This window comes from Ictidomys tridecemlineatus, chromosome 5 (assembly GCF_052094955.1).
Source record: "Ictidomys tridecemlineatus isolate mIctTri1 chromosome 5, mIctTri1.hap1, whole genome shotgun sequence".
In the NCBI taxonomy this organism is placed as follows: domain Eukaryota; kingdom Metazoa; phylum Chordata; class Mammalia; order Rodentia; family Sciuridae; genus Ictidomys; species Ictidomys tridecemlineatus.
Window position 1 is genome coordinate 196001725 of NC_135481.1, and position 25592 is coordinate 196027316.

At 53.4% G+C, this 25592-nt stretch overlaps 2 protein-coding genes across 10 annotated transcripts in view; both read left to right on the top strand.

Moving 5' to 3' along the window:
- Elmo2 (engulfment and cell motility 2) overlaps nucleotides 1-9658 on the top strand; it is a 39470-nt gene extending 29812 nt beyond the window's left edge. For 6 of the 7 annotated variants that reach the window (XM_021726351.3, XM_040275114.2, XM_040275116.2 and 3 more), the window contains 11 exons: nucleotides 905-1027; nucleotides 1326-1460; nucleotides 2009-2113; nucleotides 2205-2313; nucleotides 2742-2878; nucleotides 3697-3860; nucleotides 3972-4084; nucleotides 4260-4367; nucleotides 5094-5176; nucleotides 6779-6856; nucleotides 8180-9658. In XM_021726351.3, coding sequence (XP_021582026.1) covers nucleotides 905-1027; nucleotides 1326-1460; nucleotides 2009-2113; nucleotides 2205-2313; nucleotides 2742-2878; nucleotides 3697-3860; nucleotides 3972-4084; nucleotides 4260-4367; nucleotides 5094-5176; nucleotides 6779-6856; nucleotides 8180-8380 — 1356 coding nt within the window. In that variant the 3' untranslated portion in view covers nucleotides 8381-9658. Of the gene's footprint in view, nucleotides 1-904; nucleotides 1028-1325; nucleotides 1461-2008; nucleotides 2114-2204; nucleotides 2314-2741; nucleotides 2879-3696; nucleotides 3861-3971; nucleotides 4085-4259; nucleotides 4368-5093; nucleotides 5177-6778; nucleotides 6857-7290; nucleotides 7776-8179 lie in introns of those variants that run through there. The other variant, XM_040275117.2, reaches the window with a different exon arrangement.
- Nucleotides 9659-11153: 1495 nt separating this feature from the next.
- Slc35h1 (solute carrier family 35 member H1) lies at nucleotides 11154-23960 on the top strand. 3 transcript variants are annotated; one of them, XM_021726356.3, is made up of 11 exons: nucleotides 11154-11249; nucleotides 15679-16042; nucleotides 16353-16503; nucleotides 17261-17324; nucleotides 18024-18096; nucleotides 18585-18753; nucleotides 18850-18933; nucleotides 20867-20902; nucleotides 21871-22046; nucleotides 23075-23204; nucleotides 23387-23960. In XM_021726356.3, exons 2-11 carry the CDS (start codon nucleotides 15923-15925, stop codon nucleotides 23515-23517), a joined length of 1134 nt encoding a protein of 377 aa, XP_021582031.1. In that variant the 5' UTR covers nucleotides 11154-11249; nucleotides 15679-15922; the 3' UTR covers nucleotides 23518-23960. The 3 variants fall into 3 exon arrangements, with proteins under 3 accessions (XP_021582031.1, XP_013214099.1, XP_077908173.1); XM_078052047.1 differs by lacking the exon at nucleotides 11154-11249 and adding an exon at nucleotides 13677-14104; XM_013358645.4 differs by lacking the exon at nucleotides 20867-20902.
- The last annotated feature ends 1632 nt before the right edge of the window (nucleotides 23961-25592 follow it).

The window sequence follows — 25592 nt, forward strand, 5'->3', positions numbered from 1 at the left end:
AATATAAATAACCAGCACTTTGGACAGCACAGCTCTGGAGACAGGGCTGCTGAGAAGAGACCCTGAAGAGGAGGGATGTGGGAAACTTGACAGAGGCTCATGTGAACCAGAAAGAACCCCAGTGACAGGATGAGACAGAGTGGGGGAGCGGGAAGGTACAGGGAGCCAGGAGGAAAGGGAGGGTTTCGTGGTTGGAGAACAGGATGGTGAGAGGCAGACAGGCGGACACACCTGCGAGAGAAAGACAGGCGGACAGAATGAGGGCACCTGAAGTGGGGCGGGCATGGGATCATGAGGGGAGGGTGGGGCCACCGAGGGGCAGGACAGAGGAGGACAAAGGACCTGATGGGGGGGATACAGGAGCAGGACATACACAGATAATGGGACAGGGGCACAGGTGTGAGAGAGAAAGGAGGGGACAGGGCAGTGTAAGGATTTGGACAAAGGTGGATGCTCCTCATATAGTCGCAATAGCATTTGAAGAAAGTGATCTTCCTAAAGCTTCTCTACTGGGTGAAGCCATGAAAACATACATTTTTTAAGGAAAAAGTGACCCTTTTTCCATGACCTGTCTGTTGCCCTGGACTTAGTAGGGTCCATCCCTGAGGCCCCATCTTCTAAGCTGATGGGTGGACCCATGGCAGGCACAGTTGAAGCAGGTGCAGCTCTGCCCTCCATTCCACCTCGCCGTGGACGGAGTACAGAGGAAGGGCGGGCGCCCTCAGCCTCCCTCAGGTGCCTGACTCCAGCCCTTTCACACTGTGCCTCCTTCCAGAACACGCAGTCCCTGGGTGTCGGAGGAAGCTCGTTCCCTGCGGTGCACTGTTTTCACCAGCATGTCTATGGCACTTCTTCAGAAACAGAGACAGTTCAGCCCCCTGCTCTCTGCCTTTGCCTTTTCTAGCATGTGATCCGAGGGAACCGCCCAATCAAAACAGAGATGGCCCATCAGCTCTATGTCCTTCAAGTCCTGACCTTTAACCTTCTGGAAGAAAGGATGATGACCAAGATGGACCCTAATGACCAGGCAGGTGCTAAGTGGGATAGTGCCTTCCTGCTTAGAAGTGCTGTTTTCTTACCCCTGCTGTGCATCCCTTTGGTCTGTGCCAGGTACTATGTGTGGTCTTTATCTTCCCTGAAAAGTAGTGTGATGTTTGCCTACTAAGGGAGTCTCTGGGCCTTGCCTATTTCTGCTGGGGTAGAGGCAATGCCTCCCAAGAGATTGATTGGGGCCAGAGTTTGGCTCTGGATAGCCTGCCCCACTCTTCCCTTCTTCCTTCCCTTGGCTGACTGACTCACTTGCTGATTGTCTCTTCACCTGTCAGGCTCAAAGGGATATTATATTTGAACTAAGGAGGATTGCGTTTGATGCTGAATCTGACCCTAGCAATGTTCCTGGGAGTGGGACTGAAAAACGCAAAGCCATGTACACCAAGGACTACAAAATGTTGGGATTTACTGTAAGTAAAGAATAGAGGATGGTAGGCTTTCCCCTCTGACAGGAAGTCAGAAGGTCCATCTAGACAGGCTGATAAATCTTCCTTCATAATGGTAGCCTTGGGTCTTGATGTTTGGTTTGCTTTGGTAGTAACAAGTTTGCAAGTTTTGGCCCCGTGAAACACATTCATCAGGGGGTGGGCCCAGGAGATCCGCCGCAGTGGGTAGAATGGGGACCTGTTCCCTAAACAGCTAGGTTCTTTGCAAAGCTATCATGACAATTTTATGGTAGAACATGACTGTAGGGTGGAGTTGGTTTATGGATTTGCTGCAAACCTGCTCAGTGCCTGGCAGCAGCTAGGCCCTGGGATGCACGATGAGGCAGCCACAGTCCAGCTCTTTGAGAGCTCCCAGTTCAGTCACAGAGATGGGAATGCAAAAAGAGCTAGGACCAAGGTAGAAAGCATGAGGTGCTGGCAGCAGACAGAGGGAGAGCATAGGGCTTCCCTTAAGGTCTTTGCACACATGGGAGCACTACTGAGTCTTAGATCAGTTGTCTCTGTTTCTCCAGAACCATATCAACCCAGCCTTGGACTTTACCCAGACTCCTCCTGGAATGCTGGCCTTGGACAACATGCTGTACTTGGCTAAAGTCCACCAGGACACCTACATCCGGGTAAAGGTGGCAGGAGTTGGCCTTGCTCCCAGTGCCCATCTCTTGTCTTCCTCCCTCACCTCCCTAATCCTTCTTTGTGTCTTCCCCACAGATTGTCTTGGAGAACAGCAGCCGAGAAGACAAACATGAATGCCCATTTGGCCGTAGTGCCATCGAGCTCACCAAAATGCTCTGTGAAATCCTGCAGGTTGGGGAACTACGTAAGTCTCTGCAGCTTCCTCTCCTCCTTTAGCCAGGAACCTTTTGAGACTGCAGGTTGTCAACAGTTAGATGTCAGTGGCCTGGACAACCTTGGGGTATTTTAAATTACTACCTGAGCTGGTCATCCATCTTATCTTTGTGGAAATCATGGTCATTGCTTTGTTTAAGCTGGTAATTTGAGGTGTAATCAGAAGGTGCAGCACTGTGTTTCAGAGGTAGCTGGGCCCTAACAGGATAGAGGAAACCAGGAAAAGCAGCCTGGAGAAGAAAGCTAGGGAGGGAGAAAGACCCACCCGTGCTCCCTGGCAGCCTTGGTTCTTGATCTGCTCTGGTTCTTTGGAACTTTGGTGCAGAGAACCAAAGCTTCTGGATGTGAGCTTCCCAGGCCCCATGGACATAGCCTTCGGCCTTTGTTACTCTCCTGCAGCAAACGAAGGGCGCAATGACTACCACCCAATGTTCTTTACCCATGACCGAGCATTTGAAGAGCTCTTTGGAATCTGCATCCAGCTGTTGAACAAGACCTGGAAAGAGATGAGGGCAACAGCAGAGGACTTCAACAAGGTCAGTGTCACCAAGCTGCTCTGAGGCCCATGCAAGATTATCACTCAGTGTTCTCTGACAGCTGGCCAGTGCCTGGGGAACCCCTGAGAGAGAAAACCAGCTTTGTCTGCAGTGCTGAGTCACAACACTGAGGTGTTGGAGAGCCTGGGTCTCATCTGGTTGTGACTTCCTCTGTGACCTTGAGTGGGAGTCTTAGTGCCCAAGGCCCTCATTTGCCCAGTGAAGCCAGCACCTGCCCCGCCTATCTCCCTTGGCTGGGGGCAGGAAAATTAGCATAGCAGAACAGCTGTGGCTTATCACGGACTGCGTGTGGTTGCTGTTGAACTGCCGATGTAGAGAGAGGTCAGGAGGCCACAGGCATCCTCTGGGCATCATGGGTTTTAATTGATAATCGTCCCTTGGTGCTTTCGGGGTGCCCACTCCTGGCACTGTGCCAGGCCCTTGCATGCTGACACTCTAGGAGATGAGGGTTTTAAAGTTAATCATCTCATTTAAAAAATAGAAAAGTATAAAGAAGCAAACATCACCTATGATTCCACCACCCAGCACCAGCCACTGCTGCGATGTGCCCTATTCTTCCCCACAGCTTTCCCATCCGCACACCCAGTGGGGCAGCCAGACCATCCGCACACCACGGTGTGCCAGGCACCGTGCTTGCCTTCCATTTAACCATCTGTCACTTGACCTGAGTAGCCACTAAAGGGTGTCTCTTAGAAAGTCACCCAGCAGGTATCTCTAGGACTAGGGACTCAGGAGCTGAGGAGAGCCTGTCCGTTTATCAGAGCAGTGGCATGAGTTGCTGCCTTCTTTCCTCTCAGGTTATGCAGGTCGTCCGAGAGCAGATCACGCGAGCTTTGCCCTCCAAACCCAACTCCTTGGATCAGTTCAAGAGCAAACTGCGTAGCCTAAGCTACTCTGAGATTCTAAGACTGCGCCAATCTGAGAGGATGAGTCAGGATGACTTCCAGTCCCCGCCGATTGTGTAAGTGCTGTCCTGGAGGAGCCTGGGAGGGAAGGGGCAGCTGCCAGCTGTGCCCTCAGGAGCACCACCATCCCCATGACCTTCTCCTCACTCAGTGCATGTCCACCCTAGGGAGCTGAGGGAGAAGATCCAGCCTGAGATCCTTGAGCTGATCAAGCAGCAGCGCCTGAACAGGCTCTGTGAGGGCAGCAGCTTCCGAAAGATAGGGAATCGCCGAAGGCAAGGTGAGGAGACAGGAACACTGGGCTGGTCCTCACCCACAGACTCCCTGCGGCCAGGAGGAGGCTGCCTGGTGGCCCCTGGAGGGAGCAGGCAGGCCAGTCGTCCTTCTGTCTTTTGTGGGCCCAGGCCTTTCCCAGTACTGTCCCAGTCCACCGGCTTGGTTTCCTTGTATTCCAGAACGGTTCTGGTACTGCCGATTAGCACTGAACCACAAGGTCCTGCACTACGGTGACTTGGATGACAACCCTCAAGGAGAGGTGACATTTGAATCCCTGCAGGAGAAAAGTAGGTTCATTTCTCTGCTGATGTGTTGTAGTAGCTAGACTTGACAGCAGACCTGAACTCTAGTCCTGGCTATTTGAGGTCTGTTCTTGGGCCCAAGCTCGCTCAGAACCTGTTTCCTTATCTGCCAGAGATCACCTGCCTGGCCCACCTCTCTGGTTGTTTGGGAAATTGATGAGGTCACAGATGTGAACATGCCCTGTAGGTTGTAAAACGCTCTGGTGCTGGACAGCCTGAATTTAGATCCTGGCTCTCCCCCTAATTAGTGATTAATTCTGATTAATTGCAAGTTAACTCTCCCCTCTGCTTTGGGTGTTTCTGTAAAATGGTAATGATGGTCACCCTCCTAGAGGTCTGCATGGGTGGTCAAGAATGGCTGGTGGGCAGTTAGCCCAGTCTTCAGCTGCCACTGACCTTCGCTCTGATGGCATTGTCACCTTCATTCTGTGAAGTGTCCAAGGCCCCTCTCCTTGGGAATTAAACCAGGAGCCCCACAGTGATGCCCAATGAGACAGCCTCACTAAACCATGGTCTATGGAAAGTGACCAAGGAGGAGGGAACACTGCGAGGCCATGGTCCACAGCCACTCTTCCTGAGGCACTAGAGCCCTTCAAGTCTGGGATCTGCAGCTCCCTGGCACTCTGCCCAGGGCTTCCCTTCCAGCCCTGAGGCAAGCACTGACCAGCCTGCAGCATCAGATTCCAGATGCTAATTCCCACCATTTATCAGTTCCTGTTGCAGACATTAAGGCCATTGTCACTGGGAAAGATTGTCCCCACATGAAAGAGAAAAGTGCTCTGAAACAGAATAAGGTGAGTGGAAACACAGTCCTGAGCAGCCGGCACAGTGATACCTGCAGAGTGCAGCCAGTGGGGGGTGTTGTTTAGCTACATGCTCACTCTCTTCCCCTCTCTTTAAGTTATTTTTGAATGTTCTAGTAAGAATTTTGAACATACAAAAAAATAGATAGAACCCTCTAATCAAATACTTTGTACATCTTGGGATGTCCACCAATTGTCTTATAAATGTCATAATTTCTTTATGTAAAGGTTTAGATGCTTACTCACACACCTTCATAACCATTTTGGCAGGGGAAGGGTGGGGCAGTACCAGGGATTGAACTCAGGAGCACTGGACCACTGAGCCACATCTCCAGCCCTATTTTGTATCTTCTTTAGAGATAGGTTCTCACTGAGTTGTTTAGCGCCTCACTGTTGCTAAGGTTGGCTTTGAACTCAAGATCCTCCTGCCTCAGCCTCCCAAGCCACTGGGATCACAGGCATGTGCCACCATGCCCAGAATAGCCATTTTATTTAAATCAGAATCCGAAGTCTATACATCATAATAAGTCTTTTTTTTTTTAAAGTTTTTTCATTCATAAGTTCCCCTGCTGTATTTTCCATCTTTTTTTTTCCTTGTTTTAGTTTATTTGTTGAAGAAATCAGGATGCTTGTTTGGTAGTTTTCCAGAGTCTGAATTTTGCTTAATGTCTCCCTGTGGTCTAGTTTAACTTGCTCCTCTGTCCCAGATCTGTAAATTGGTAGAGGGATCTAGAGGTTTGATTTGGTTCACATTTGTCCTTTTTCTGGCAAGACCCCTCACAGATTGTCTCGTGATCTGTCAGGAGGCTCCTAAGGTCTGGTGTCTCCTTTGGGCCACATCAGCAGACTCACTGCTGGTGCCCACGTCGTTAGTAAGTTAAGATTTGCAAACGAGGGACGTCCCAATGTAGTTATTCCTTTTTCACTTATGAGCTGAACTTCTCTGTCTGAAATTTGCCCTTATTTAGTTTTGGTTTCCTAGGAGTACAGTTCATTAAGAAAGGAAGATCCATGCTTGATTCTTTTTTCTTATGTACGTACTTTTAAGACAGTGAGTGCCCTGTTATCATTCAATAATAACCAATTTTCTGTCTATTTTGCTTTGTTTTTTTAGTGTTATTATGAAGTCATGGATATAAGCAATTTATATTTGTTTCATTCAGTCCATTGCAGTTATTTTATTGGATGCTCAAATTGTCTTTGTCTGCAGTTTGTTTTTTGGTAATTTTTAAAAAATTGTGAAGACTTCCCTGTGCTAATTATAGCATGATAAAAAGAGAAATCCAGTCATTTTTTATGTAAAATAAAAAAGTTTTAACAACATACAGTCAAGGACTCTGACATGCAAGGGTTCTGAGTGTTGAAATGACTTGTCCCATCTTAAAAGTATCACCACATTTTAGGCAGGACTTAGGTGAAGAGTTAAAGTCGATGACCACTGGGCCTTATCTCTAGCCACATCTGTGTGCATGCCTACAGGCCTTGGGGATATCACAACTAAATCAATGCATTTGGTGACTTTGGCCAAGATCCTGATGTGCAGAGCCCAGGCCATTATGTTGTTCCAAATAACTGACACCCTTTCTCCTTTAGGAGGTGTTGGAACTGGCTTTCTCCATCCTGTATGACCCTGACGAGACCTTAAACTTCATCGCTCCTAATAAATATGAGGTGAGCAGTGTGCTGCTGCCCGGAACAGCACAGCCCTTGAGGGGACTCTGCAGCGGGGGGAGGAGGGGCAGAACAGGGGCATCCATCTCAAAGCAGGTGGCCTAGCAGATCATGCAGGCCATCAGATGCTGAGAATTTGCCACACCGTGGGCCTTTCACTGCGTACTGGTCTTCCCAGGTTATTCTTTTTTAAATTTTTTTTTAACTTAACTTTATTTATTTCTTTTATGTGGTGCTGAGGATCGAACCCAGTGCCTCACACATGCTAGGCAAGCGCTCTACCACTGAGCCACGACCTCAGCCCCCAGGTTATTCTTTAGCAATAGCCATATATTGGAAACATGGGGCCAACTAGGGACAACGTATTCACTTGGGAGTAGAAAAATTCTCTTTTCATTTCTTCTGTGGTTCCCAATACAAATTTGACTTGACAGGTCCTCCCTACTCAAGGCTCCCAGTTACATGTCATCATGGATCCAGCCTGGGCTTTGAAGCCAGTGGATCTGGTTCTTCTGACAAGGGGCCTACATTTCTACCCACAGCTCTGAAGATGCTGGACATTAAATGAGTAAATGCAGTTGAAATCCTACGTGCCTGGTGACCTCTGAGAGCCATCAGTGAGAACCAGAGGCCAGGTGTTGAGAAGAACATACAGTTGGTAGGGTCTGAGCTGCCAGTAGAGTTTAGGTGGGAGGAAAGGAAGGATGCGCAGGCGGGGAGCCAGGTGAACAAGGCAGGAGGGCAGGAAAACGGCAGCAGAGAATACAGGAAGATTTCAGGGGGGAGGTTGGGAAGAATTGTAAGTTATTCCCTCCCATCTCGACAACTCCAGCTCAATTTCTTTAGTACTTACTTTTTAACATTTATTGACTGATCTTTTTAATTTACTTTTTTTTAATAAAACTGAAGTACTTCCATATTCCTGTATGGGTCCTATTTTATCCACCTAACACCCTCTGCCCCATATGCCTCCAGTTTGGGGGACTGACTAGCATTCACTGACCACCATAATCATGACAGATCTGTACCCAACTTCACGTAGATGTTGCTCCAGATTTAGGTCTCATTTTGCTTTATTCATTAATTATTTTTAGGCCACACTTCATATTATTTTAGGGAGTTTAACTGTACATCTTCCATAAAAACCAGAATTAGTAATTAAAAGTGTGACCACTTCCCACTTTATCTTTGCTATGACCAGTTTTGCCTGTTTTAAGCAATGCAAAGGGGACCGTGGTAAGTTCCATCAGAACAGGGACTCTGGCAGGATCTCTTGTGGCCCCATGGCTACCATGTGACATTTTTGCAACTTGCTCCCCACAGTACTGCATCTGGATTGATGGCCTCAGTGCCCTTCTGGGTAAGGACATGTCCAGTGAGCTGACCAAAAGTGACCTGGATACCCTGCTGAGCATGGAAATGAAGCTGCGGCTCCTGGACCTGGAAAACATCCAGATTCCTGAAGCACCGCCACCAGTCCCCAAGGAGCCCAGCAGCTATGACTTTGTCTATCATTATGGCTGAGCCTGGAGCCAGAGACCACAGTACCCAGGAGGGATTTGGGCCCAGGAGAGACACTCAGCTCTGGTGCCTTGTCTTTTGCTTGTACAGAAACTACAGTGATGGTGGTGGCCAGTAAATGCCAGCCACTCCTCAAACCCACCTCAGACCACACAGAACTTCTTCCTGGTCTCTGCCTACTAGGAGTCATGGAGGCAGGGTGCTTTGCCTTCCCGTCACCGCAAAGCCTGGGATTGGGCCATGAGGAATGAATGATAGGTGCCCTGCCTTCCAGCCTAGAAACTGTTGTCTTGAACTGGGTTTAACAGCAGCCACCCACCTCCCTTCCTGAGGCTGCTCTTGTTGGCTGGATCCCATGTGAGCCAGAGATGGTTCAGGAAAAACTGCCTGCAGAGGACAGGTAATCCGGGCATGTTGAGAGCCTTGGAGTGGCTGCCTTTGGGTGGATCTGAATATAGGCCTTGTGCCTTTGCTTTGTCTTCTTCGTGAGGGCTCACTCTAGCCTCATCTGGTGCCAAGATGTTGCTGCTTCTGAGGTTTGGCTCTAACATCTCTGGTCTCCAGAGCTATCAGATCTCTCTTGCCCATGAAGGTATCAGAACAGATGGATGTTCCTCCATACAAGCTCTCCGTCTCTTCCTGGCCAGGCAGAGACCTCCAGTCCAAGTCCTGCCCTCTTAGTTTCAGGAACACTGCAGGGAAAGCCCCGCTGAGGCCTAGGTCAGGACTGACTGTGGTCACAGGATTCCCCCTGGTTGCCCCTACGTTTATCTTTCCTTCCTGGAGAAATCTCCCACTGGCTTGAACTGCAGCCCCTCCAGTTTGTTTTCCTTTGGCCTCCAGACTGTAGGAAGTTTGCCTTCCCTTCTCTCCTTCCTAGTGCTGTGGTTTCTGCCACTGGCCATGATTTCAGGGAGCTGGCTGGGGTCAGCCAAGGCCACAGCTGTGCTACGGGGCTTCCCTGGTGCTTCAGCACTTGAACCACATGCACATCCTCTCCCCTTGGACCCGTTAACACAGTGGCTTTCAGTATTGATACCCTGGCATGGTAGGTACTACCCAATGAAGAGTGTACTATATATTTTCTTTACTATAGGCCATACTTATACAGACATGTATATATATTTATATAATATCTACCTATCCTAGGACAAAATGTTTGCAGGGCTGTAAAATGGGGGAAAAGTAACACTCCCAATTGTGAGCCAAGAGTAACCAGAGAATGGCCAGGAGCTTCCCATCAGTAACCAGGTTTTCAATAAATACGCTTTCATGTACAAATTGTGGTTCCTGTTAACAGCTGTTTCCCTGCACTTGCTCCCTGCCCAAGGGTGGAGTCACCTTGGCCATTTTCATTTTAGTATACCTGGGAGGCTACAGGACTCCAGGTGGAGCCATTAGCCACTCCAAAAGTCCCTTCCTCCTCCTCATCCACGCCCCCCAGCACATACCTGCTGGTGAAGAACTCTCACAGATTGTGTACTGGGACAAAGTGTTTCCAGCTCCGTGTGGCTCTGTACAGCAGGGAAAGGAGTACTGTACACCCCCATGAACACATCCTCCCTCTTCCCCCCTGCCAGGGAGCAGCTCGAGCACTTCTGCCTTACAAAGAAGACGTTCTTCACCCTGTGTCATCTGTGTTTGGTGCCCAGCCTTGCAGCTGGTGTTTAAGGCTGTTGCTCCAGTCCACAGCCTTGGTGGCATGAATGTCTGTAATGATGAAAATAGATACTTTAATTTCTCTCACCTCTGAGAGAGGAGAGGATGAGAACAAGTTCTCTCAAAAGGCATAGAAAGTACATGCCACACAGGCCTTGCGGACTGAATAAAGCCAAGACCTGGGGCAGTGACGGGTACCATTGTAGGTGCTTGGTAAGCACTGAATGAACTGATGCCAGTTGGCAATGGAGACAGCAGCAGTTTGCAGGAAGCTCTGCTCACACTTTGGCCTTGAACCTTCTGTTCAGAGGGGTTGGGAGCTCAGCTGAGTCACAAGGATCCATGTTTGCAGCCAGTCACAGTGCAGAGCCCAGGAGACTGGAGTAGAGCAAAAATCACAAAACTGGGTCTTGGTGTGCAGCCCTCACCTGCCAGGCCTAGTGTTGCTCACTGTCCATAAACACTGCCCCTTTTAACCCATCCCACAAGATGCATCAAATCTGAATGCTCTTGGCGGGTGTCTGGGGGCCACTGCAACCTGTCCCTTGGCTACTTGAACCACTGTAGTTTTTGTTACCTTCTTGAACCACCTGAGCTCCCAGCAAGCATGGCACTTTCTCAGCCCCTCTTGAGGTTCTTATTTCCTGTGGGATGCTCTCCTCTTACTCAACCTCTTGAAATTATTCTTAGAAGGCTTCAGACGAAATATTTCACAATTGTTATTCTGTATCTTTCTAAGTAAAAATTAAGTGTCCCTGACATTACTCCCCAGCTGGCTGCAGCTTCCAGAAGCGGAAGCCCAGAGAGATTTCGTGGTTCGCTGCATGCTTGCCTGGCACTGGGTTGCATGTAGATAAACCGTCTGTTTGACAAAGGTAAATAGGTGACCACCGTGGGGGTGCTCCCTGTGTGCAGGACAGTAGCAGGCACCGCGGCTCCACAACAAGTGGCTGCTTGCGCGCCGGAGACAAGCTATTACAATACAGGGCTGAACAAAAGGTGGGCGCGGGCGCCCAGCGCACCAGGGCACCGCGGCGGTCTGGCAGAGCGCGGAGGAAGGCCGCCCCAGCCTCTGCACACGGTCCCCGCTCCGCCCCCTCACTGCTCGGCCCCTCGGGGGCTTCCGGCGGAAGCCACCCCTCCCGCGGCTCGGGGGCGGAACCCGGCTCGCACTTCCGGCGGGAGGATCGCGGGCGCGAGCGCCACGGTGGAGGTGAGTGGGCGCGCTGCGGGAGCTCCCGGGAGGGGGTCCGGCTGGCGTGGGGGGCCGTCCCGCCTCGGTTCTGCACGCTGTTGGCTCCTGCTGCCGCCCCGGCGCCCGGCCCGGTCCGCGGAGGGGCGGGGACCCCGGCCTCCTGCAGGCCGCCCTCCCCGCCGCGCCCCTCGGCTGGCACTCGGAACACCTGCAGGGCGCCAGGCCCTGCGCCGGGCGGGAGCCGGCACCCCGACCGGCTCGCACAGGCCGGGCTCCGCGGGAGACACGAGCCAACACGGCCACGTCAGCTGGTGGGGAGGTCTGGAGGATGGGGGCGCTTGGCGGAGTCGGAGGACGCGGACTCGATGTGCCTGACCAGTCGCTGGAAGCCGGGCGGCGGGGGCCGGGGACAGCGGTAGAAGGAGGTTGCAGAGGTCGGCGGAGGCCAGGTGGTAGGCGGCCTCCTCGCGGGCCGAGCCGGCGAGCGGGGTCCGCCCTCGGAGGGCGTGGTCTGCTTTCTGTGTGTAGGCCACCCCTTTGGCTGCTTCGTGGACTCCAGGCTGTGGGGACAAAAGAGGAAGCTCCGCGATAACGGAAGATAACGTGGCTGAGACTGTGGTTGTGGAAGGGGAAGTGAAGAAAAGAGGACGGGTCCAGAAGTCATTGGTGGTGGAGCTGACAGGGCAGGATTTGAGGACTGAGGGCCAGAGAGGGTCAAGTGTTCCTCATCTCTGATGTGTGCATTTGGTTTAAGTAACTGCATTACACCTCAACTTTGCATATCAAAGTTGGAGTAGGTTGGGGACATGGGGAGTAATTTAGATGTATTCTTAGGGCATCTTAAGATCTAGATGTCTGGAGTGGACGCTTAGATACACAAGCCTGCACTCACAGGAAAGCTTGGCTAATGTAAAGACATCACTGGCAAGTGGTTTGGGTTGGATGCAGTACTTAGGATGAGAATGAAGAAAGAAGAGAAGCCAGGATCCGACCCTCAGGTGCCAACTCTTACACGTTGAGTTAAAGAGGGGGTGTCAGCTAGAAGACTGAAGAAGGAGCGGAGAAGAGCAGGAGACAAGCCAGAGATTGTAGGGTCTTGGCGTTGGAGTCCTCTTTGTAGAAAGAGGAAGTGGTCAGTGTATAAGAGGAGAACAGAGAGTTGGCCCTTGAGGGGGCAACTGGAGGAAGGTGTAGTAACTCAGAAGCAGTCGGGACAGGAAGTGAGAGGAGGTCAGTAGGAGTGGGCTGTCAGTGCAGGGCCCCTGGGGAAGTGTTGCTGTAACTGGACACCATCCAGCATCAGTGCTGTATGTACCTAATGCTGTTGACTCCTTTCCCAGGAGCTAGATGGTTCTGTCTCCCGTTACAGTTGGAGAAACTGAGTTCCAGAGTCTACTCATTTAGAGTAGAAGCATTAGGATTTGCTCCAGGTCTCTAACTTCAAACCTGTACTTTTAAGCACTAGGCTGCACCGCTGTGTGAGGTTGTGAAAATGGAGGGCAGCCAGGTGCTACGACAGTGCACAGCCCTACCCCCACTGTGGCTGCTGCTCCCCAGGGAAAGTGAGGCACACTGGAATTCCTCTCTTGGGCAAGTGAGATTTGGAAAAGAGCATTTAACCCCGTAAGTCTGGTCTCCCTTACCACAGAGTTTCATGCCTGTATCTCCAGTGCTCCGATATAGTAGTGAGTCATGAATGTACATTGAGTATGTGGCTCTGTGATTTTGGCTGGCCCCTCTAGCTGACATGAGTCTTTGTGTTTTGGGTAAGTGAATTACCTTTGAATGCTCATAAGAAACAGTGTTGCTGACTTTGAGATGGAGCTGGGTGGGGGGCAAGTGTATTACAGGGATCTGGACAAGCTCTTGGAAGGAAAGACATGATTGAAACAGCCCAGGGAGGACCTTGTGTTGTTGAGCAGGCACTGTAGTGTAAGCAGAAGGTGCAGGTTGATCCCAGAAAGGGAAACAGATGGCCCTAACTTGGAAGCCACTGGAAGGACCCATGGAGCAAGTGCTAGGAAGAAAGTCCCCTTAGTATCAACGTGCCCTGCAACTGCCTGTGTAGCGTAAGCAGTGACTCTCAACCAGGAGCACTTGTGATCCCCAGGCAGTGTTTGGCAATGTCTGGACACAATTTTGGTTATTACGTGTAGCAGGGGCTAAGGATATTCCTGCGTCTCGCAGGTGTTGACTGGGGATGCTGCTAACATCCTACAGTGCACAAGGATTTATCCAGCCCCAAACATGAGTGACACCAAGTTTGAGAAACTGGCATAGAGGAAAGTGGGCCTCGAGCTTGCACCATGTGGGTTTGAAGCCCCATTGCCCCACTCAGTCACAGAAGCAGGAGTCTGGCTGGGAGTGGCAGGAGGAGCAGAGAGGCCACCGCACGAGGTTGCTGCAGTCATCTGGAGAGAGGTAGGGCCTGGGGTGGCGGGAGTGGAGGTCAGGAGATGCGATGATTGGGGATATTTGCAGAGATGGAGCTGCCAGGGGTTGAGTGAGCTGGGGACAGAGGAGCAGAGGAGGAGAGTGGTGGTGCCTGCTGTGCTGGGAAAGGGCAGGAGGGACACCTGAGATCAGACATCGGGGTAAAGAGGTCAGGTCGCAGTTGCTCTTCCTCTGAGGTTCATGGTGAATCAGAGCTGGGGTCCACACTGGGGAGGTATGTCAGCTTTAGACTGGTTCCAGCATGTTCCTTTTTTTCTTTGGCAGGACTGGGATTGAACCCGGGGTACTCTCCCACTGAGCTACCACATTCCCAGCCCTTTTTATTTTTTATTTTGAAGACAGGGTCTCACTAAATTGCCAAGGCTGACCTCAAACTTGCAATCCTCCTGCCTTGGCTTCCTGAGTCACTGGGACTACAGGTGTGTGCCACCAGATTCAGCCCTTCACATATATATATATATATATATTTTTTTTTTTTTTTTTTAATGAGTGTGTCCTAACATGTTGCAAAGGGAAAGTAGCTGACAATGAAATGTGTTTCTACATGGAGGTTCCTGGGCACAGAACCAGAGTGAGGGTGAAGTGGCTAGCGGCTCCCTTCTCTGTAGAACACCTAGGAACATGGTAGCCACAAACGTACCCTCACACAGCCATGGTGTGCCACAGCTCAGAAACCATGAGTGGTTTAAGTTTTGGGAATTTTCAGTGCATGGTGGAGCCATAGAAAAGCTGCTGCGTGTGTACACCTATGCCTGATTTAGGGTCTGGGTTCAGGTAATCATAGGCCAATCTTCCACCTGCACCTCAAAGTCATACAGATTGTAGAATAATTCTTGGTTCTGTGGGCTACGCCTCATGGTCCTTGCTCCCTGTATGCTTCCAGTATCCCCCCAGTTCACCACTACAGATTTCCAAAGTTCCTCTGAAGAGAACTGCAGCCCTGGAGCCCAGTTTGCCTTGCGGGTGGGGAAGCGATAGCACTGGTTCCAAGAGTACACGCTGGGAAAGGGCAGGAGGAACACCTGAGATCAGACATCAGGGTCAGGTGTGGTCGTTCCCTTCCGACCCACGGGCTGGGCTGGGCTGGGCTGGGCTGGGGATCAGCCTTCTAAGAAGGCTTCCAGGAGATGGCATTGCAGCAGGTGGGGCCTCTCCCAAGTAGGCAGCAAGGAGGGGACACGCAGCTGAAGCAGAGGTGTGATGCTGGGCCCCAGCTCCCTAGGCACAGGTGGGTCCACCGTCTTCAGCCACAAATGCTCATGCTTTCCTTGGGGCTGCTTGGGTGGCAGGGAGTGGTTTGTTTAGGCAGGACCCTGTGCCTCTGAGAGCAGTTGGTAGAGGGTAGGGCCAGGTAGGTACAGGTTTCCTGATCCACTTTCCACCCCTGAAGAAGAGATCAGTCCCCTGAAAATGACATGCATGTTGTCTGGCGCCGAGTCCTCAGACCGAGTGGAGAACTCACCCAGTGTCAGGTGTGGTAGGTTCTGTCTGTCCTCAAGTTCCTGGCCTTGCAGAGGACCAGACATTACTCAGATCACACCCCGAAGAAGTGCTGGGAAGGGATAGTAGAACCACCTGTATCTCCAGACTGGTGGGTGGGGACATCCCCAGGACCTTTGTGCCCAAGAAAAGCAGGGTGACTGAGGAATGGTTGAAGAGGGGCGTTCGTTCCTCCAGGCAGCAGGAAAGAGCCTGGTGTGTTGGGAGAACCAAAAGGCAGCCAGTTGGACCCGTCCTGGAAAGTGTGAGGCTGAGGCTGGCGAGGCTGCAAGGCCAGATCTGGGCCCTGGGAGCCCCAGAAAGGGTTTTGGCCTTTGTCCGTGAGACAGCACTGGTCCAACACAATCAGATTTACGTGTGGAAAGGTCATTTGATAACAGCCCATGAAGAAGGGCCTGAAGTGACGCGGGAGTGGGCTGACTAGGGCTCTGGGGGTGCTGGGCTGGGTGTGGAGCCGCAGAGCCACCACAGCTGTCTTCGCATCTTTCTACAGCAGAACTGGGGTCCTTTGAGCCCTGGACCAGCTAACCATGGAACAGGTCGGCCTGGGCCACCAGCCCCTTAGGTGAGGACTCCACCGGGGCCCACTGACCATTCCAAACATGGAGGCGAAGAGAACCCTTCCAGCCAGGGCATCTGCTTGTTGAAAGTCGTGGTCCAGCGCCGCTCCTCTGTGAGCTGTCTTCAGGAGAGGTGCTGTCCCGTGGCCCAGGAGCAGGGGCACGCAGCCTCCGCGGATGGGGAGGTGGGCCCTTGACGTGGCCTTTGTGTGGAAGGCAGTGTTGACCCTGGGGCTGGTCCTTCTCTACTACTGCTTCTCCATCGGCATCACCTTCTACAACAAATGGCTGACCAAGGTAACTGAGGCCTCACCAGTGCAGGGTGCTGGGTCAGAGGTGCCACAATTGGCATGGCCTTGTTGGCCCACAGAGGCTCTTGGGCAAGGCTGATGGACCAGCCAGGGGTGTTGAAGTGGAGACAGCACCAAACTGGGAGTGAGCCCCAGGGTGCCACTTCTCTTTTGGACCTCCACAGTGGGGACAGAGGGTCTCTCAGTCTAATTGGAATGCAGCTGAGAGCCCCTCCCACCCAACGGCAGCTGGAGGGAGGAGGGGCGCCAGCCCAGGGCGGTCTCTGAGGCGCGGGGTGTCTGCTTGGGCTCTGCAGAGCTTTCACTTCCCCCTCTTCATGACGATGCTGCACCTGGCGGTGATCTTCCTCTTCTCCGCCCTGTCCCGGGCGCTGGTTCAGTGCTCCAGCCACAGGGCCCGCGTGGTGCTGAGCTGGACCGACTACCTCAAAAGAGTGGCCCCCACAGGTACGTGTCCCGGCAGAAGGAGGGCTGCTAGAGGACCAGAGAGAAGCCCTCTGGGCCTCGAGGTCAAGTCCCCTCTCTGCCCGCCCCACACCTCTTCGTTCCCTCCGCCTCCCTCCCCTCGCCCCACCATCTCGAGCTCTCCCCGACTTCCCCTCCTGCCACACACACAGAAAGCCCTGCAGCATGTGCGTGCGCCTCGCAGGCAGGGTCCTGGCCCCCGCGCCCCGTGGTGGGCTGTCAGAGGTGCCCCAGAGCCCTGCGAGTGGAGCCTGACCTGGGCCTGCCTGTCATCTGTGTCCTAGGTCAGGTGTGAGTAGGCAGGTACTGAAGGACAGGTGGCACCAGCTGGTGCTGGTGTGTCACACACCGAGCAGTGTGTGAAGTTAGAAAGGCCACTCGATGCCACCGAGAACCTGGAGGGCCAGGTGCCCTGTTGAGTTCATTTGGTCCCCAGGGAGGAGGGTTTTCACAGGAGGATTGACCGGCTGAGAGGTTCCAGTCTAGTGGGGGCGAGGACATTGAAATCAGTCGACACATGAGCATAGCACCCCCTAGTCAGGGTGGACTCCAGCCCCGTGGCCCCACTTTTTAGCCAGATGTTAACCATATAATTGCTGGTAGAAAGGAAAGCCTCGGGTTCCCAGAGAGGAAACCAGAGTGGGGCAAAATGGGCTCCTTAGCCACCTCCAGGACGTAGCGGCCACCTGGCTGGATGTTCCTGTGCCACCTCAGCCCCGGGCGCCCCTTGTCTCCACAGCACTGGCAACAGCACTTGACGTGGGCTTGTCCAACTGGAGCTTCCTCTACATCACCGTCTCGCTGTGAGTACCGGCTGCTGTCTGCGCACCTGGCCGATGGGCCAGCCACTCCATCACTCTCTGGGACCAGCCCTTGCTCTCTCAGCTCCTCCCTGGCACCTAGCAGCTCTCCAAGAAGTCTCCAGCCTCTTCCGTAAGCCCAGCGCAGAGGGGACGCTGTGCCTGCCGGGCAGCGGGGGAAGCCAGGGGATGCGGACAGAGCACTGCAGTTGAGGCAGGGACAGAACAGCAGAGCCGAGGAAGGGGCTGGCCACAGAGCATTGGCCACATCAGCGCCCAGTGTGGGCACGGGCTGGTTGTGTCCACGTTGTTGATAGCTGGTTGTGTCGCGTTGGCTTCAGAGGACACGATCCTCTATGTGTCCTCTCGTCTCATCTGTTCTTCCTTTCCTGGTCTTGGCCAAGGGCTAGGTAAAGGATAGAACTCCTCGATGTCAGACATGCAGCCTTGTCTCCCAGTGATAATCGGGGGCCTCAGAGAGTCTTCCGATGACAGGTCCCTTATCGGCCCAGGTGACTCAGGCAGGCTCCTTTTGATCTTCTGTACCCAGATTGTCCTGCTGCCCTGAGCAGCGCCACTTGCTCTCTGGAAAGTCAGCCTCCTCCCCCTTCCAGCCTGCTGATCTGTGCTCTGGGCTCTCTTCTGGGTGGCGGGTCCTAACCCCGACTCCAGCAGTGCAGTGTGGGTAATTTCCACTTCCAGGTACACAATGACCAAGTCCTCGGCTGTGCTGTTCATCTTGATCTTCTCTCTGATCTTCAAGCTGGAGGAGCTGGTGAGGCCCCAGCGTCTGTTTTGTCCTTCCTACCCGCAGTATACCCAGAGTAGAAGAGGGAATCTGAGCGGTGACTGAGACAGGCCCAGCCCAGGTGGCAGTAACTCCCTCTTCTGAGAAGGGACCTAGGCATAGGGACAATATGCAGAGTATTTAGAAACAAGTGTGTCAGCAGCTGACAGAAGAAATCAGGAGGGTCCTGGAGAGCCCTGCTGTACAAAGCGGTGGTCCTCATTTGGAGGCCAAGGAGGCGGAGAGGCCACTCGGGACTTGGAGCAGATCTCAGAAAGCACTGTGGTATTTTAGAGTAGGAAGGGATACTGAGGACATGCCAGTTGTCAACCCTTCATACGTCAGTGGGCAAGGGCTGTCTGCGACTTCCCTGGGAGGGTTGAGGTAGAAGATCTCCTGCCCCAGGGGAGATGCTGATCCCCAGCTCTGGGTGTGACGGACCCCCGAGTCAGGTGCACCTGCTCCCCTCCTCCCAGCGTGCGACCCTGGTCCTGGTGGTCCTCCTCATCGCTGGGGGCCTCTTCATGTTCACCTACAAGTCCACCCAGTTCAACGTGAAGGGCTTCTCCCTGGTGCTGGGGGCCTCGTTCATCGGTGGAATTCGCTGGACCCTCACCCAGATGCTCCTGCAGAAGGCTGAGCTGGGTGAGCCTGGGCGAGCCTGGGTGGGGCAGGTGCAGGCAGGCTGGAGGCTGTGCAAGCACCGGCCAGACCTCCTGACCTCTGCGTCCTGCCCTGCAGGCCTCCAGAACCCCATCGACAGCATGTTCCACCTGCAGCCACTCATGTTTCTGGGGCTCTTCCCTCTGTTTGCCATATTTGAAGGTATGTTGGGCCAGCCACCTCGGGGCACCTCAGAACAGCTAATCCCAGATCCCTGTGTGGTGCTAGTTTTAGAGGTTGCCAATGTCGAAGATGCAGCCCCACCCCTGTACTCATGTTGGGACTGGATAGACCTGTAAGGAAGTGGCTAGAATCCAGTCTGATAGTTGCTGCAGAAAGAGTGTAAAACATAAGGACAGTGATGGTAATGACTGTACAGAGTGCTGAAGGGACTATTTTCATCTTTTTTTGTTCTTTTTCCAGTACTAGGGATTGAACCCAGGGGCACTCTCCCACTGAGCTACACCCCAAGCCCTTTTGATATTTTATTTGAAGATAGGGTCCCACTAAGTTGACCAGTCTTGCCCTAAACTTGCAATCCTCCTACCTTAGCCTCCAGAGTAGCTGGGACTACAGCCTGCACCATCACACCTGGCTATTTTAATTATTTCAAATACTTTTTTTTTTTATGAAAAAATACATGAATTTATTTTAAAAAGTCAAAACAACTCAATAAGAAATAAAACTACACAATAGCAAAAACCTATATATAAATGCCAGAAAACATTCGTATTTCCTTAGGTCAGTAAATTGGAATAATCATTTTTGGAAAATAATTGGCATTATCTAGTAAAATTAAGATTTGGGTTCCCTAGCTACAAATTTCTACTTTAGTGTATCTTTGAAAGTAACCTGGCATATACACAATAGGAAGTGTGCATGTTATAGTCTGGGTGTGATTTATCTTCCCAAAGGTTCGTGTCCTGGAAGCTTGGTCCCAAAGTGGCAGTGTTGAGGAGCTGGAAGCTTCAGGGGTGGATCCTAGTGTAAGGTGATTAAATCACGGGGCCTCCATTCTCAGAAATAGATCACTGCTGTCTCACAGGAGTAGAACAGGACTGGGTAGGGGTATTAGTTTCTGAAGAGATGATTGTTTTTTATATATATACACATGTATATGTTATATAGAGGTATATTGTGTATAGATATACGTGTGTGTGTGTGCGTGCGTGCGTGTCAAACACTTATTAAGTCCTCTCAAAAAACTGGCTGATACTGTAAGTGTCACCTGGTTTTGCAGATGAAAGAAACTGAGGCTCAGAAGGGAAGAGAGCTTGCCCAGGATCCCAGAGCTCACAAGGAAGCCAGAATTTGGACCCAGCCTCCTGGCTTCAAGCAGTTGAGCCCACTCTTCCCTACCTTGCATGCTGCCCCTAGGAGGGCAGAGTCACCGCCTGTGTTAGGAGGGTGGAGTGAGCGAGTCAGAAAAGCTCCCCAGACCATCCGTGTATTTTGGCGGATGAGAGGAGTGGGTGGACTAAGGCAGGCAGGGTGTCCTGGGAAGCAGGACAGGAGGTTCACTCACATGTTGGCCTGTAACTGTGTGGGGTGGGCTGGGCAGGGGCCAGCATGCAGGAGCCTGGGGCTGGGGCTTCCAGAGGAGGAGGAAAGAGAGCTTGGAGGGTGGGCGGCACAGCACCACCTTCCTTCCCGGTTTTTGGGATTAGTCTTTGTCCTCTGTCTATTTATTCTTCCTCCCAGAGTCCCGACTGTCCTCAGGGTCGTTACAGAAAATTCTGTCCCACATCCATTTAAGTTTCAAGCAGTGAAGCATCTCCAACCTCCCTGAGAAAATTATTCTGCAGCCCGTTGTCCAGGAGACTTCTGTTCAGAGCCTCATGTTTTTCCTTTTTAAAATCCCTCCCCATTCCTTCATTATGCCCCCTGCACCAAACACCACACTCCCGGCCCCCTGGGTGTCTGCACCATTCCCCCATCTGCAAACCCTCATCCGAAAGCCCCTGGTAGTCGCCACTTAGCAAAGCTGCATGGATTTAGCTCCTTTAATCTTTTCTGGTAAATTAATCCCCCAAGCGCCTTCATTACTTATGTTGCTCTTCCCCGAATTCCCTTCCATTTGCCTGCGCCGTGGCAGCTCTGCGGAGGCAGCCCAAGCTGGATGTCCTGCATTGTGAGTCCACTGGCTGCCAGGGGTGGGGGGACAGGGGTGGGCTGTCCTCTATTTCTTCGGTGCTTCCTTCCAAAATGCCCAAGGGCTTGTCAGTGCCCAGCTCCCACATGTGTCTAGTGCAGAGCTCACTCCCCCCTCTGCTGATACACCATGGGGATCTTGCTAGGGACCCGGAGAATTGTCCCTTCAGAGGGACAGTGTTGGAGGGACTCCTAAAAGTCCCTAGGCAAAATTTGTGTTTTGTGCAGTCATCTGTTCACATAGGTGAATGTTTTCTTTTTGAGAAATGCTCATCAGCCCTGGGGAGGCTGAGGCAGGAGGACTGCAAGTTCAAGGCCAGCCTTGGCAACTTAGCAAAACTCTGTCTCCAAATAAAGAAATCAGAAGGGCTTGGGGTGTGTCTCAGTGGTAGAGTACCCTGGGTTCAATCTCTGGTCCCCAAAGAAGGGAGGGAGGGAAGGAGTGAAGCTAGCCCGATGGCGCTGCTTGCTAGGGAAACTCCAGTCCAGTTCCATCCTGTCATTTCATCAGCAGAGAAACTGAAGTCCAGAAAGGGAACATCTTGGCCCAAGTCCCACAGCTGTGTACTAGCAAGACCTAGGTTTGGGCTTGGTGGCAGGACGCTTGCCTACCATCCATAAGGCCCTGGATGCCGTCCCCAAAACAAAAAAAAAAAAGGCGAGCAGACTGTCTGAAGGAGCGCCAGCCGCACCCTCCAGGGAAGGCCTCAGTCCACATGGCTCCCTGTTGGGACCCCGCCTGAATTACCCTGGGGCTCCGACTCCTCCAGTCTCCCTGGATCTCAGCCACTTGGTGGGATTACTCTGTACCCCTCGTTCTTTCCCCCAGCTGGATGGTCAGCAGGGGCTCCGTGTGTCGTCCACCTCACTGATGACAAGGCTGGTTGCTGGGCAGGGTGGCCCTGGCCCGGCCTTGGCCTCCCACTCTCTCTCCCCGCATTGCTCCAGGTCTGCACTTGTCCACATCTGAGAAAATCTTCCGCTTCCAGGACACAGGGCTGCTCCTGCGGGTACTTGGGAGTCTCTTCCTTGGCGGGATTCTTGCCTTCGGTTTGGGTTTCTCAGAGTTCCTCCTGGTTTCCCGAACCTCCAGCCTCACTCTCTCCATTGCTGGCATTTTTAAGGTACAGACTTGGAAGTGACCCTCTTTTCCCTTAGAGGGCCCATAAAGGCTCCCCACCCAGCCTCCACCCCAGCTCCGGCACTCCTGGGCCTTTGGAGAAGAGACCGGAGTGTCCCGTTCAGTGACAGGCACTGTGCTCCTGGCTCTCCTCTCTCCACCGTCCCCTCAGACCTGCGGAGCTGCTCCCAGCCAAGGGTGCACAGACCGACCCCTCTAGACCCTGGCTGCGGTTACATTTTACTCCAGTGCCAGCCCTGGACATGTGGCAGTGTCCTGGAGCCGTAGATTGAGAAGCCCCCACCCAGACTCATCAGTAGAGCTCCATGATTGATTGGCAGTGTCTGCCATGGGCCCAGCAGGAGTTGTATCATGCGACGGTGCCACCTGTTGCCAGTCTTAAACTTTTCTGGTGCCTTGAAGCCCTCCCCGTCTCCCTCCCTCCCCCCTCCCCCACCCCCCACCATTGCTGCAGCTCCCTGCTCAGCACCAGGAGGGGTCTTGTCTTTGACTAGGCAGACCCCACACTGGAGCAGAAATAGGTCCCCTGAGGGCCTTCTGGCTGGCAGCCAAGGGATGAGGCGTAAGCTGTGGTTCTCAGTGCATTGGTTCACAGGTCCCACCTATGGTCACTGTTTATGAAGGACCCTGGGACAGTGTATCCTCAGAGCCCAGCACAACCCTGCATTTGCCCAAAGGAGCTGAGGGCTACCCATCCACAGGTGCCCGTGCCAGGGCAGCTAACCCTGTTCCTGAGCCCTTGGCACAGGCTCCACACCAACCCTGGGTCTGTTGTGCCCCTCTTTTTCCCAGCAGAGTTCTGTGACATTGTGCCTCAGTAGCAGAGTGGGGCTGGCAGGAATGCCGTGTGGGGAGCCTGTCCCTCACCTCTTCACCCTCCAGGCCTGCCAGCCCTGCTCTGGCCAGGAGTCCTGAGGGTTGGGATCTAGTCTGAGCTAGGCAGGCCCCGCTCTCCTCTCCCCAGAAGGAGCGCCCCCTGTTGACTACCCCTTCCCACTTCTCTGGCCACAGGAAGTCTGCACTTTGCTGCTGGCAGCTCACCTGCTGGGTGATCAGATCAGCCTCCTGAACTGGCTGGGCTTCGCCCTCTGCCTCTCAGGAATATCTCTGCACGTGGCCCTCAAAACTCTACACTCCAGAGGTAACCGGAGCCTTCCAGAGGCCTCCATTCTCTGACGTCACTCCCTGCGACTCTTGGCACCCCTGATTCCCCCTCCACCAGCCCTGCCTGCCCCGAAGGGCCTGGCTCAGCTCCCTTCCTGGCTGCTCCTGTGGCTCAGGGAGTGTACCATTTTGGGGTCCATAACTGATCTCTGTCCCCAGGTGAAGGTGGATCCAGACCCCTGAAGGGGCTGAGCTCCAGCCCTGACCTGGAGCTGCTGCTCCGGAGCAGCCAGCCAGAGGATGAGGACAACGAGGAGGAAGACTACTTCATGGCCCAGGGGCAGCAGTGAGGGGCCAGCGGAGCAACTTGGGTGCAGGCTGCTCTGTGACCAGCGCTGCTCTGAGCATTTGGCAGCAGCCCAGGGCCCTGTGGCTCTTCACAGCAGCTGGGAGCAGTGGCCTGAGTGTCACCTGTGGCGGGCTAGGTCAGGGGCGTGTGGCTCCTACCCCTCCCTCAGAGCTTGGTCAACAGGGTGACACCAGGCCAGCCTCGGCCTGGCTGGAGCTCGCCCACGCTGTGCTGGGATCCTGGTGGAGAAGAAAGTGGTGGGTCCTTCTAGGCCCTTGGCCAGGCCCTGCCCAAGACTGATGTCAGAAGCACAGCGGCCTTCTAGGGGGGCTGACTTTGGACTGCAGGGCAGTGGGGGTGTGATGGTGTTGGGCCTCATCACCTGGACTGCATCTTTCTCAGCAGATTTATTTATACTTTGGAAATAAATGGGTTTATGGTCCAGTGGCCACTCACATTGCCTAGGGGAGTCGGGGCAGGGAGGGCTGTGAAGACCTGACCCCACCTTCTCTGTCCCTGCTGGGGCCTTCCCTAAGTGACCAGGCCCATCCTGGCCTCCTGCATCTCCTGCTTGCCCCTCTGCAGGGCCCCCCATACCTGCAGGCAGAGAAGAAATGAGTGTCTACTGAGCACAGCACCCTGGGGCTGAACATGTTTTTTACAGTCTATATTTGAATCCAGACTTTGTCCCTTTCCATGTGACCTTAAGTGAATACTTAACCTCTCTGTGAAATGGAAGTAATGTGAGTCTTTGTGAAGATTCTTGCCAGTATTTGTAACAGATTTAAATCTTAGGCTTATTGTTTTAAACCTTTCATCAACCAAGAGATCAGGACCTAGAAAAGACAAAGCTTGCCAAGTGAGCAGCGGGCCTGCGCCTCCATCCGGGTCCTGTGCTGCCTCCTGTGAGGATCCCTGGCCTGCCTTCCATGCAGTCCTCTCGTGTTGTGGGCAGGGAGCAAGCCCCAGCCTGATACCTGTGGCTCCCAGCCCCAGGCCTACAGCCAGGGCTTCCCCTGGGGTGCTTGGGCACTCACAGCAGGTGGCGCCACTGCGCTGGCTGCAGCACTCGGCAGGCCTGCCACCTCTGTCCAGAGGAGGCGACTTAGTGGGGACCAGGACGGGCTCTTGTAAAAGGCTAGCCCTGTTGAATCTGCTAGAACTCACTGGCCTGGGCCTGCAAACTTCCTGTAAAGGGACACATGGTAAATACTTCAGTTTGGGGACCATATGGCATCTGTTACAACTTCTCAACTCTGTTGTAGCGTGAAGGGAAGCCAGAGCCAGTACAGAAACAAAAGGGTGTGGCTGTGTCCCCGTGAAACCTGACTTGGGGAGGAGGGACTGAGACAGTGGCTGGCTGCTGAACCCTGCTATGAAGGGTCCTCAAGTGTGGAGCCAGGTCCCCGGCCAGCGGGACAGGCCCTCAGATCCTCCACGGAGGACCAGCTTCCAGTTCCCATTCCCTGCTGACGCTGGCAAACAGGCTGCCCACCCTTGTCTGTTTCTGCCCATCTGTCCACCTTGGATCCTGCAGGTTCCGGGGCCAGAGGAAGCGAGCCTGCTGAGGAGGGGCTGGGGAGGTGGCCTCAGCCTCAGGGCCTGCTGCTGCTTGGGGCGGGAGTGCCTGCCCCTGCCCCAGGCGCAGGTGGATGAGCACTTCCGCCCCTACCACCCCTGCGGCGAGGGAGCGCTGTCTGGTGCAGTAATTACAGGGTGCAGCACCCGGCTCCTGCCACACTCCTGTTGGCCTCAATGACAGCCCCTCACTTAGCAGCAATTACCAGCCAGGCTTAGAGGAGGGCTCCCTCCCCTACTCCCCCGCCCCTCCGCCTGGCCTCCCAGGCCAGACAGCCTTCACCCGGCTCAGCCCTCCAACCACCAGTGCTGTCTGCAGCCATTGCATCTCCGGGCTGCAGCATCACCATGGAAACTTGGTGCTTGCACAGGTTGACAGGAGCTGAGGATGTGACTGGTCTCTGCAGGCTGTGGTGTCTGTCCCCAGCAGAAGGGGAGGAGGGAGGAGGGCTGACCTGCGGGTTGGGGTTTTAAGTGCTTACATGCACACTTCCTCTC

Bases quoted from the DNA above. Each gene is read 5' to 3' on its own strand.
- Slc35h1 (XM_021726356.3), top strand. From the start codon at position 15,923: ATGGGGAGGTGGGCCCTTGACGTGGCCTTTGTGTGGAAGGCAGTGTTG. The intron at 18,097-18,584 runs GTGAGGCCCCAG...CCCTCCTCCCAG, and splicing joins TCTTCAAGCTGGAGGAGCTG to CGTGCGACCCTGGTCCTGGT. The intron at 18,754-18,849 runs GTGAGCCTGGGC...CCTGCCCTGCAG, and splicing joins CCTGCAGAAGGCTGAGCTGG to GCCTCCAGAACCCCATCGAC.